General features: G+C 42.7%; 1 protein-coding gene across 2 annotated transcripts in view; it reads right to left on the bottom strand.

Moving 5' to 3' along the window:
* mlphb (melanophilin b) overlaps positions 1-13,423 on the bottom strand; it is a 120,627-nt gene that overhangs the window by 102,611 nt on the left and 4,593 nt on the right. For both annotated transcript variants that reach the window (XM_059647120.1, XM_059647121.1), the window contains exons 2-3: positions 3,519-3,591; positions 412-566 (exon numbers count right to left, since the gene is read on the bottom strand). In XM_059647120.1, the coding sequence (XP_059503103.1) occupies positions 412-521 (110 nt within the window). In that variant the 5' untranslated portion in view covers positions 522-566; positions 3,519-3,591. The remainder of the gene's footprint in view (positions 1-411; positions 567-3,518; positions 3,592-13,423) is intronic.

The following is a 13,423-nucleotide window of genomic DNA, read 5'->3' as shown; positions in this document are numbered from 1 at the left end:
TTGAGCACATAAATTTTACAGGTACTTTAAATGACAGAACAGTGTAAGGAAGCTGCCAACTTATGGTGAGACTGGAGAACCACTGGGGAAATATTTAAAATTCATACTCGAGAACTGGTTCTTGTTCACTAGAAATGCACCATTCTCAAGGTTTCTCATTCCCAACCCAGTGCCACTTACAAAATTTCACTTTTCTACTCCCAACAATGTTTTCCTCATGACATCAAGTCTGCAGGCCATCTTTTCTATCTCAGTTGGTCCTTCTTTTCAGAATTAAAGGATTTAAAAACCCAACCTTTCTGGTGTATAAAAGGGGTCAGTTTCTCTCTTGGTCCCCTCAGTCAGCACCAAGTCCAACCTTATGTTCCTTCAGATTGGTTTCTCTCTTTTAATTTGCTTTACAGTGCTTACCCAAGTCTGTCTTCTTCTGTCTTGCGTAGATTCAGATCTCGTTGAACAACATGTAAGACATGTTGGGCTTCGTCTTCTGTTAGTTTTGTCAAGTCTAGCTTCCTTGCCATATTCGAAGTGTTCCCTTTGCCTTAACAGTGTCAATTGTGCCAGTTCTAGTGGACAGAGTGCAGAAATCTGTATCAACATATATTTCAAATCTTTTCATAAGTTGCAACAAGACATACTCTGGTCCCCTTGTTTCAAACCTTGACAAAGTAATAGGAAATAGCTGCTCAGCTCAAAATTCCCATTCCTTTTTCAGTGCTTCATTCATCTTCCCACTATATCCTTCAACATGTTCGATCATCAACGACACATTTGTTTACGCTCTTGGTTCGAATACATACCCTGGCGGATTATTACAAATCTGGACTAACTTTTGGGTGAACAAACTCACCACTTTTTATCCCAAATTTTACTCTTCACATTTGTCTATTTCAGTCCTTCACTTGAGTACATAACTTGGTTGGATCAGTGTAAGTGTTCATGATGCTGAATTTCAATAATTTTCAAGACTTCTGCTACTCAAGTCTAAGATGCGCCAGTTTGGTGGATTGGCCATGCTAAATTGTCCATAGCGTCCAGGGTAGTGCAGACTTGGTGGATTAGCCATGGGAAATGAGGGGCTAGAGGGATTGGGTGGGAGGGTGAATCTGGGTGAGCTTCATTTTGGAGGGTTGAGCAGACTCAATGGGCCAAGTGGCCACTATCTGCACCGAAGGGATTCTATGAAAATAAACTTAACAGTTTAAAATTTTTACTAAAGTTCTGACATCAAAACCATCAATGTAATTTGTCTCTATAGTATCACAAGGACGATAACGTTCTTCTACCCAGTAGCTGACTAGAGGCAGAGTAGTACCAATTTTTTTTTCTTTCTCGGTTTAAAATGTTTTAAGAGTCCCTTTTAACAACAACTGTGTATTACTGGGAGAGTCAACACCAGAATGTAACAGTTTTCAAATACAATTTATGTCAGAAAGTCTCATCTGCTGTTAGCATATTTCAGGAATTCATTGAAATTAACAGATGGAGAATATTGTACGGGGCCTCGCAATTTCCTGATCAATACTTCAGGCAGGGTTCCGCCCGGGAGGCATGCATTTGTGAAAACAAATCCTCTATGGATTATTAGAGAGTTTAAGATATTTCTTTTGCTGAGAGAATCTTTATAGAATGACTGCAATCATGATTCAGAATGGTCTCATTAACATTCATGCAGTTCCTTTCGGCTGTTGCCTTGCATAAACCAATCCATGGAAAAAACACTTTGGCTTCCACAAACCAAAAAAAACACCAAATATTTATGATTTCGCTCCTTGTGGCCCTAAGGATGAAGATGAATTAATTGGGTCTGTACTCACTAGGACACCAAAAGGCTAGGGTGCAGGAGAGACCTCCCTGAAGGAGAGTGTGGGTTGAAATACAGCTATGACACTGTACAGCCAATGCTCTGACTCTTGAGAGGTTTTGCTGTCCACTTGAAATGTGAAATCAGTACTTTTATCCTCAGGTATAAACGATTTCATTTGCTCTTGATGTTGTAAAATTAAATTTAAAAGTGTTCATTTGAAACACGTGGGCTCAGACTTTTGCACAGTTGTGGACATCCCATGCCCCATCCAAAATGCCTCTTAGATTGTAGTCCTGTTTCTATTTCTGATGGATTCTGTTTTCAGTGGTAGGAGAAAAGGGGCAGGATTGATTCACAGATGGGATGTCAAGTTCAAACAGATCTCACTTTCTCTGGAGCAAAATCTGTTTACTGCAGTGTGTGGCTTACAATTTTTAAGAACAGACACAAATGCCAATAAGAGGTGGATAAGGGCTGAGGAACATTCAAGTTAGAAAATTTCCCCCACGCTTAAATTTTGAAAAACAAAATGCCTCTCTAACCCAAAAGGAGAAAAAAACAAGAATAATGCAAAGTGAAGCACATAATGGCAAGAATGTATCAATGTGTGAATTCAGGGCAGAACTTGAGCAACTAATGCAATGGTAGGCAAACATTTTGTAAGTATACTGAAGGCTGACAATGGAAGGCGACCTTGTAATGCTCTCGATTACAAATCATGTACATGCCCCTAATTCTGATAATTTGCACGGTCTTTGAAAAGTTAGTGTGCACATTATCTATGAAATTAATCCTTTATTTAAATGCACACCAAGGCCCATATCTCAAAATTAGGAGCCAAAACACAAACATCCATCCGTAATTCAGAGGTTCAATAACATTTTCTATTACCATAACATGCCAACTATTGCAACAAAGCTTATCTGATGTTAAGAATGTCCTTTACCTTCCTTTCATTTTCCTTCTTGCTTGAGGTCCTTTTTTTTCAATTAAGAATCAAAGCTTATATTGTGAAACACCATCAAAATTAATAAGAGCAGGAACAAACTGGACAGAAAGTAAGAAGGAGTTTTGAAGTGACTCAAAACCAAATAACTTCTCAGGAGAAGATCGAAGGAGTTAATCAATTCCACAGTTATACATTGGAATGATGGGATATTATTTGAATTCACCCAATCCAACCTGGTGCTTCTGCTCCAATTCAGCCTACCCTTTTTGTTCGTCTAAGTATATTAGAATAACAGTCTCTTTTTCTGTCATTTGTTGTGTAACTCCCCTCAAATGCATTTATACTATTTTCTTTAACAGTCTCTGTGACAGTTAGAGTCTCATTCTCACCACTGTCAACAAACTAAAGTTGTTTCTTTCAAATTCTCCATTGATATTTTTGACAATATTACATTGGTATTTAGCAGTTTTTCTGGACTATAGCTAAGTTTATAAAGTAACTAATGTTACTGTGAGACATTTTGATCTGAAAGCAATGATACGAATACAAGTATTATTCACTGAACAGATTTAGCACAGTGAGGAAAAGCATGTGTCCAGCACATGACGGAGTCAAATTAAAGGAACTCTTTATTAGTAAACGGCAGCAAATGCTTTTTAACTCAAAGAAATCCTTTCCAGGATAATTTTAAGCTTTATTTTTCATATGTTACTTACTACAAATCCTAATTTTTAAATAAATAATATTACTCAAAGCACTTACATTAGATAATTCAGTTCGTTGCTTTAATTCTTAAACAGTCACATCAGAGAAACATAGGAGTATTTAAAATCATCTGAAACAAAAGTGTGAAAACAAATTAAACGTAAATTGTTTAGTCATGTTCCGAGTTGGCATTATGATAAAACTTATTCATGCAGCTCCATTAAATTCCCACAATTACAGAAACCTGTCAGAATTAATGGGTTGAAATTTCACTCTTGGTATTTTTTTTTATTCCTTCACAGGATGAGGGTGTTGCTGGTCAGGCAGCATTTACTGCCCATCCCTAATTACAGGGCCTCGCAATTTCCTGATCAATACTTCTTTTCCATTCAGATGTAAACAAAAACTAACCTCCATCCTTCAACAGCTTTTCATGACAGCACAGCAACAAAAAGGGTCTAGAAGCTGCTTCATTAAACGGAGTAAAGGGCTTTGTTACGCTACTTTAACACAGAGTCCAACCTGTCTCTGCCTCCCTAACCAGTTCTTCCTCTCACCCATCCCTTCCTCCCACCCCAAGCCGCACCGCCATCTACCTACTAACCTCATCCCACCTCCTTGACCTGTCCGTCTTCCCTGGACTGACCTATCCCCTCCCTACCTCCCCACCTATACTCTCTCCACCTATCTTCTTTTCTCTCCATCTTTGGTCCGCCTCCCCCTCTCTCCCTATTTATTCCAGTTCCCTCTCCCCATCCCCCTCTCTGATGAAGGGTCTAGGCCCGAAACGTCAGCTTTTGTGCTCCTGAGATGCTGCTTGGCCTGCTGTGTTCATCCAGCTCCACACTTTGTTATCTTGGAATTCTCCAGCATCTGCAGTTCCCATTATCTCCGACATTATCAGGATGCATGGTTTAAGAACAGTTTCTTCCATTCTGTTATCAGACTTGTGTACAGGTCTTTCATATAACAGAGTTGATCTTTCTTTGACAATTTTCTGTAGCTGTAACACCATATTCTGCATTCTGTTCTATAGCTCTGATGTACTTACGTAAGGTGTGATTTGTCTGATTGACATGCAAAACATGTCAATACTCCCTATTCCCAATTCTTTCGCCTCCACCACATTTGCTCCCAGGATGAGGCATTCCACTCCCGAACATCTCAGATGTCCTCGTTGTTCAAGGGCCACAACGTCTCCCCCTCAGTGGTCAAGAACGCCCCCGACCATGTCTCCCACATTTCCCTTAACTCATCCCTCACACCCCCTCCCCGCAATAACAACCAAAACAAAATCTCCCTCATTCTCACGTACCACCCCACTAATATCCGGATCCAACACATCATCCTCCAATGCATCCACCATTTGCAATCCAAACTCACCACCAAAAACATTTTTCCCTCCCAACTCTTATCTGCTTTCCGGAGGGACCACTGTCTCCATGACTCCCTTGTCCGCTCCATACTCCCTTCCAGCCCCACCACACCTGGCACTTTTCCCTGCAACCGCATGGACATGCTACAACTGCCCCTACACCTCCCCCCACACCCCCAACCCAGGCCAACGAAGACTTTCCATATCAAGCAGATGTTCACCTGCACATCTGATAATGTGGTATACTGTATCTGCTGTTCCCGTTGAGGCCTCCTCCACATCGGGGAAACCAAGTGGAGGCTTGGGGACCACTTTGCAGAACACCTCCGCTCGGTTCGCAATAAACAACTGCACCTCCCAGTCACAAACCATTTCAACTCCCCCTCCCACTCCGCAGATGACATGTCCATCCTGGACCTCCTGCAGTGCCACAATGAAGTCACCCAAAGGTTGTAGGAACAGCAACTCATATTCCGCCTGGGAACCCTGCAGCCCAATCCTATCAATGTGAGTTTCACAAGCTTCAAAATCTCTGCTCCCCCTACTGCATCCCAAAACCACCCAGGTTGTCCCAGCCTCCTTAACCTGTCCTTCTTCCCACCATCCCCTCCCCCACCTCAAGCCCCACCTCCATCTCCTACCTACTAACCTCATCCCGCCTCCTTAACCTGTCCGTCCTCCCTGGGCTGACCTATCCCCTCCCCAACTACACTCACCTTTACTGGCTCCATCCCCAACTCTTTGACCTGTCTATCTCCTCTCCACCTATCTTCTCCTCTATCCATCTTCTATCCACCTCCCCCTCTCTCTCTATTTAGTTCAGAACCCCCTTCCCCTCCCCCATTTCTGATGAAGGGTCTGGGACAAAAACATCAGCTTTCCTGCTCCTCTGATGCTGCTAGCTCTGTTGTGTTCATCCAGCTCTACCCCTTGTTATCTCAGATTCTCCAGCATCTGCAGTTCCTACTATCCCTGAATACTTTTACTGTATCTTGGAATATGTGAGATAGCTAAGTGCTTAGCACTGCTACCTCAAAGAGCCAGGACCTGGGTTCAGTTGCAGCCTTACATGGAAAGGTGCCATGGGGAGGTGTTGGGGGCGAAGGAATAGTGGACCAGGGTGTCCCTGAGGAAACAGTCCCTGCGGAAGGCAGAAAAGGGAGGGGAGGGAAATACATGTCTGGTTGTGGCATGTCGCTGGAAGTGGTGAAAATGATGTCCCCTTTCTTGTCAGTCTACCACAGGGACCGTTCCCTCCGGGACACCCTGGTCCACTCTTCCTTCATCCCCAACACCCGTCCCACGGCCCTACGGCACTTTCCCCTGTAACCAGCAAAGGTGTAACACCTGCCCATTTACCTCCTCCCTCTCCAGTATCCAAGGGCTCAAACATACCTTCCAGGTGAAGCAATACTTCACCCGCACTTCCCAGAATCTAGTCTACTGCATTCGCTGCTCAAGATGTGGTCGACACGACAGTGGGGTAACGAAGCTTAGACAGGGTGACTGCTTCACAGAACACCTACGTTCTGCTTGTAAAAAAGACCTGAACTACCTGTTCAAAACCAAAAGGCCAGTGCATGTTGTAAATCAGGAACAAAAACAAAGTTGCTGGAGAAGCTCAGCAGGTCTGGCAGCATCTGTGAAGGAGAAAACAGAGTTAACGTTTCGGGTCGAGTGACCCTTCCTCAGATCTGCTGAGCTACCTGTTGCCTGCCACTTTAACACACTACCCTGCTCCCTGGCCAATATCTGGGCCTCTAGCTTCCTACAGCGTTCCAGCGAAGCTCAATGCATGCACGCCTCATTTTCTGCTTGAGGACCCTGCAGCCCTATGGATTCAATATCAAGTTCAATAATTTTAGGGCCTAAATTTTCCCTTGTCCCAGGTCCCAACGCCACGCACCAGGTCTTTAGATTAGATTCCTTACAGTGTGGAAACAGGCTCTTCGGCCCAACAAGTCCACACCGCCCATTGGAACATCCCACACAGACCCATTCCCCCTATAACCCACACACCCCTGAACACTGCGGGGAATTTAGCATGGCCAATCCATCTAGCCTGCACATCTTTGGACTGTGGGAGGAAACCAGAGCACCCGGAGGAAACCCACGCAGAAACGGGGAGAATGTGCAAACTCCACACAGACAGCTACCCGAGGCTGGAATTGAACCCAGGTGCCTGGCGCTGTGAGGCTGCAGTGCTAACCAGTGAGCCACCGTGCCTTGTTACAACATAGCCTGCTACTACACGTCCCCTGTTGTTAGTCACTAACTGTTCCCATTAACAACTATTCACCCTCCCACCCCATCCCCCTCTCTGATGAAGGGTCTAGGCCCGAAACGTCAGCTTTTGTGCTCCTGAGATGCTGCTTGGCCTGCTGTGTTCATCCAGCCTCACATTTTATTACCCTTATTCACCCTCCCAGCCTGATCTTTTGTCTGTCCAACTGCTCTTTTCTCTCGTCGGGCTCTATTCTATTGTCTACTCCCTATCTCATCCCTCTCACTATTTTCTGCATACAAACCAACTTTTGCGCTCCTAAGGTGCTGCTTGGCCTGCTGTGTTCATCCGGCTCCAAACTTTGTTATCTGGGATTCTCCAGCATCTGCAATTCCCATTGTCTCTGATCACAAGTTTTCCCAGCTACCATCAGTTCTGAGGAAGGGTCATCGGACCTGAAACGTTAACTCTGATCTTTTTCTGCACAGATACAGCCAGACCTGCTGAGCTTTCAGCAGCTTCTGCTTTTGTAAATGAAATTATAATTTTGATTTACAAACCCATATTCAACCTTTTGAGAAAGTATTCCAACACTCCCTTTCACTGCATTTCCTTCAGTGAGAGCTGAAGAAAAGTAATTCTTGTGGGCTGAATTTTCCCTCCAGCACTGGAGCACAGCATCAAAGCTGATATTCCAGCATGGTACTGAGGGAATGCTCCACTGTTTGAGGTGCTGCCTCTCAGAATGGAAATTAAACTACTGTTCCTGTCCCCTCCAGTGAAGGAAAATGATCTTACAGCACTATGGTGAAGAGCAAGACGGGAGTTAATCATGGTGCTCTGGCCCACTTTTATCTGTCAATCAACATCAGAGAAACAGATCATCTGGCCACTATCACACTGCTATAAGATGGGAGCTTATTGTGTGTATATTTGCCTGCCACATTTATTATGTTACAACAGCAAGATCTGATATTGAATTGTTTCTTCTTTCACAGTTTCCACATATTGAGCTTTAAAGCATTTGTGCACACATTTTAGGAACTCCATTCCTTTATCCCCTTTATCCATCCTTTCCAATTAAAATCATTGTAATTATCATTCTATGTTTAATGCCCTATTCCTTAATTTGCCTGAATATTTCTTCCCCTATCTCTATTCCACTCATAGGTGGTCTGTCGACTACACTTATCAGTGTGATTGCTGCCACATTACCTTTTATCTCTATCTGTATTTCTGTTCTAGTTTTGAGCAGCTGACAGCTACATCTTTTTATAAGCTGTAAAAATAATATCGTAAATAAGTACAGCTAATCCAGCTCCATTTTTCTAATTTCCTATCTTTTTGAAACATGTTTAATTCCAATTCTGATTTTTCATGAGCTATGTCTCAGCAATGCTTAATATATCTGCTTCCTCCCAATATATGATTGCTTAAGGTTTTAGCAAAGATTTGTAGCTCGGGTTATAGGTGAGGTTGTTGAGTTGCTCGCTGAGGTAGCTTGTTTTCATTCAGATGTTTCCTCACCATGTTTGGTAACATCAACAGTGAGGCCTCCGATGAAGCGATGTTATTCTACTCCACTTGGAATTTATACTGTTTTGTTTGTTATGGTGAGTAGTGTCATTTCCGGTTTTGTTCTGTATGGGTTTGTATCAGGGGTCCAATTCTATGTTTATTAATTGCTTTATGGGTTGAGAACCATGCTTCTAGGAATACCCGTGTGTGTCTATGTTTGGCTCAGGCTACTATGGTTATGTTGTCCCCATTAAACTGATGGCCTTCACTGTCTGAGTGTACTGATATTAGGGAAGGTTTGTCATGTCATTTTGCTGCTGGCTGATGTACATGTATTCAGAACAAGTATAGTCAATTCCCTGATTTTTCAGCACAGTCTCCAAAAAGAATATTTATGCTTTTTTTTAAAACAAACTATTCACTCATCTTATCATTTCCAAAGATGTGTAGAGAAATACTGCCAGATCTCCTTAATTCTGCACCCACTTTGAGATTAGATTAGATTCCCTACAGTGTGGAAACAGGCCCTTTGGCCCAACAAGTCCACACTGCCCCTTGGAGCATCCCACCCAGACCCATCCCCCATAACCCACACAACCCTGAACACTACGGGCAATTCAGCATGGCCAATCCACCTAGCCTGCACATCTTTGGACTGTGGGAGGGAACTGGAGCACCCGGAGGAAACCCACGCAGACACAGGGAGAACGTGCAAACTCCACGCAGACAGTCACCCGAGGCTGGAATTGAACCCGGGTCCCTGGTGCTGTGAGGCTGCAGTGCTAACCACCGAGCCGCCCAAGACATTGCCATTTCCTTTCAATCATCAAACTGCCTGACTCCTGGCTGAATAAGATGGTCTGATAAGTGATGTATAAGCTGGAAAAATATATAACATGAGACAGGCTGTAGTTGTTAGCATGAGGAAAGAGATAGGATGAGATGAAAGAACTGAAAGTGTTAATAAGCACAGTGAGACTTCTCACTGCTGGAGGAATTACAGAGATACGGTGGTTTATATGGTCTGCACAAGATTACAGATATTGTCAGGGTTGTGAGATTGCAACAATCACTATTTATTGATACTGTTGAAAACAGTAGCTGGTGTCTCCAGGTATCTTTTTCACTACCTGGCAGAAACCAATCACCAACAGTATCAAAACCACTCCCTCTGACACTTCCATAACTTTATTTTAAAATCGACATTATTCACATGGGTTCTACACTTGTAACCTACAACTCGTCTTTTATTCTTTCATTGGATGTGAGCAATTCATTGCCCATCCCTTGAAAAGGTGGTGATGAATGCCTTTTTGAATTACTGCAATCCTTTGGTAGTAGGCACACCCACAGTGCTGTCATGAATGGAGTTTCAGGATTTTGACTCAGGAATAGTGAAGGAAACATGATACAGTTCCAAGGCAGCAGGGTGTGTGGCTTGGAGGGGAGCTTGCAGGTGACGGTGTTCCCATGCATCTGCTTCTTTTGTCCTTGTAGATGGTAGAGGTTGTAGGTTTGGAAGTTAGGAGCCTTGTTAAGTTGCTGTATCTGGTATATCCTAAACACTGCTGCTACTATGTGTTGGTGAAGGAGAGAGTGAATATTTGAGGTAGTAAATGGGGTGTTGAATTAGTGAGCTGCTTTGTCCTGCTTTGTTTTGAGTTTCATGACTTTTATTGGAACCATACTTATGCCAGAACATAAAGAATATTTCATCATACTCATGCCTTGTGAAGGCAGCTTTTGGGGAATCAGGAGATGATCTACTCACTGCAGATCTTCCAGACGCTGTTCTGTTCCCATAGCAGAGTATTTACGTAGCAGTTCCCGTTCAATTTCTGGTCAATGGTAACACTCCCTCCGTGGATTTTGATAGTGGGGAATTCATTCTCTCTAGGTGGAGAGTGTCATTGCCTCGCATTTGTGTGGAGTGAACACTCCTTATCACTTACCAACCTGGCCTTAATGTTGTCTAACTCTTCCTGCATATGGACATGGACTGTTTCAATATCTGAGGTACCGTGAATGGTACTGAATTTTTTGGAATTATCAGCAAATGTCCTCACTTCTTACAGTGGAGGTAAGATCATTGATGACGGAGCTGAAGCTGGCACCTTTGTAATTTCTGATGCCCAAGTTGATGCTGGGTGGTTGATCTGGTTTTATTCCTATTACATTTTTCTGTGGGTATTTAGTACAACTGGGTGTTTGCTCAGCTATTTCAGAAAACAGTTAATAGTCACAGGTATCAAGGCAGCAGATGTCTGTGTCAAAAGTGAACCAGAGATAACAAGGTGTAGAGCTGGATGAACACAGCAGGCCAAGCAGTATCATAGGAGCAGGAAGGCTGATGTTTCGGGCCTAGATTTCTGATGAAGGGTCTAGGCCCGAAACATCAGCCTACCTGCTCCTATGATGCTGCATGGTCTACTGTGTTCACCCAGCTCTACACATTGTTATCTCGGATTCTCCAGCATCTGCAGTTTCTGCTATCTCCAAAAGTGAACCAAATAGGTTTCTGTAGGCATTCTGAAGAAAAGTCATAATCAGACTAAAAATGTTAACTGTTTCTTTCTCCACAGATGCTGCCAGACCTGTTGAGCTCATCCAGCACTTTGTTTTTATTTCAGGTTTTCACATAATAGATGTCACAATGGCTAATACCAACTTTTAATTCCAGATGAATTAACTAATTGAATACATATTCCATCAATAGCCATTGTGGGACTTGAATCCATGTCCCCAGAACACTAGCATGGCCCTCTGTAGAACTAGTATAATGATTTGGATATTGCACCACCAATTCTCTCGGCTAAGTCACATAATTTCAGATTGAAAGATTCAGTTTTATATGCAAACAAATCGACAACCTTCCTTTATGTCAACAGTGGACTGTAGGTGTATTCAGAAAATACAATGAGCTTTGGCTTTGCGTGCCAAACATATCGTGAACATCAATAGATGGAACTCAATAAATAAATATAAGCCACCCCTTAGAAATACACCAAATAAATTCCTGATAGATTAGATAGTTTCGCATTAAAGTATGAGTCAACAGGATTCAGCATTCAAATGTGCATTTACCTCTAATAACCAAACAAATTTTAATTGCTTGGCCCTGTTGTTAACATTTTCCCTCTCTCTTGCAGGTTCTCTTCTACCCTATGTCACCAGTACTGCTCCCTTATAGGAAATACCTTGTTGAAATTCACATCACACTATAACCAATCACAATATCCAGGTGACTGAAGTTAATTGCACTGCTCCATGTGGCAGTTTGCAAAACCTCTGCACGTCATTTATCTTTTAGATTTGAAAGGTACACCACCCCTCAGACAGTACTGTAACTGTAAAGGAGTTATCCATCTGTGCTCTGCAGAAGAACAAGAATTGTTTTCCAAAGAAAGACATTCTATCATAAGAAATTAGAGACCAAGTCAACAGTGGTTTGACTTAACCGGTCCACAAAATGACACCACCCCACAGAACGGCCTGGAAAATGTTGCAGAACCCAAAAAAGACCGAAACATTAGATATGAACAACAATGTAAACCCTGGTAAGTTTTTAAAGACTTTGGCTTACATAGAATTTACAGCCTAGCATTAGTCATTTGGCTGAAGTGGTCTATGTCTGTTCTCCAGATGGACTCCTCCCAATTTCTGTACTTCTCCAACACTGCCCCCAGTAATCCCCTGGAGATCTAGGTTGGAATCTCACCATAGCAGATGGTGAAGTCTGAAATCAATGCACCTGGAATTAAAAGTTGCAGTAATAGTAGTCATTATCATAAAAACTCATTTTGACCATTAACTTTGAGAAGGAAATCTGCCATCGTTACCTGATTTAACCTACATGTGATTCTGGATCTGCAACAATTTGGTTGACTGTGGATAAGCCTTGCAAGTCATTCAATTGTATCTATCTGCTACAAAGTCTGTTGAAAAATATGGAATCAGATGGACCATTCAAAGACAAAGGACATGGCAATGGCACACACAGTCCTGTCAAATCTGGAATAAGTCTTCCTTACTGATATCTGGTAGCTGGGCTGAAGATGTTCGAGCTGTCTCACAGACTAGTCAAGCAACATGCCTGACAAATCATGTTGTACAATGTCCCAACACTACCACCACTATCCCTGGGTATGTCCTGCAACAGAGGTTGTGGCATGTGGTATACGGTCCGGAAAGAGTCCTGAACATTAACTCCTGACTCTAGAAGGTTCATGGCATCAGGTAAAACATGGCCACAGAAACCTCCTGTTGATTATCACATAATGCACCCCTTCCCCATCCTTCTCAGCTAATGAATCAGATCTCTTTCATTTGAAGACAGCTTAGAGGATGCAATGGTGGTGGCAAGTGCACAGAAGGTACTTTGGTACAGAGCTCCAAAATCCATCAGTAACACCACTACTGGCCGAGTAGGCCATTCAGCCAGTCAAGTCACTTCCACCATTTGATACAATTCTGGCTGATCAACTATTTCAACACCTTTTTCAAACATCATCCCCATCCTCAGGAGTCACTTTAGCTCATAGGTATATAGAAATCTGTCAATTTCTGCTTTAAACATACTCATTGACTGAGTTTCCAAAGCTCTAAGGGGTACAGAATTACAAATTGTCACAACCGGCAATTATAAAACATGCATCCTCCTCTCATTCCTATGCGGCCCTCCCCTTGTTTTGAAATTGGGTACCTTTGGTTCTAACTGGGGGAAACATCTTACCTGCATCTACCCCTTCTGTAGTTTTAACATTTGATAGGTTTTGATGTTTTTCTCATTCTTTGCAAGTCTAGAGAATACAGGCCCATTTTAACTCATCTCTCTTGAAAGGACAG

Source organism: Stegostoma tigrinum, chromosome 7 (assembly GCF_030684315.1).
Source record: "Stegostoma tigrinum isolate sSteTig4 chromosome 7, sSteTig4.hap1, whole genome shotgun sequence".
Lineage (NCBI taxonomy): Eukaryota > Metazoa > Chordata > Chondrichthyes > Orectolobiformes > Stegostomatidae > Stegostoma > Stegostoma tigrinum.
Note: the sequence above shows the minus strand (reverse complement) of the source record. Positions and strands in the feature narration are given on the sequence as shown.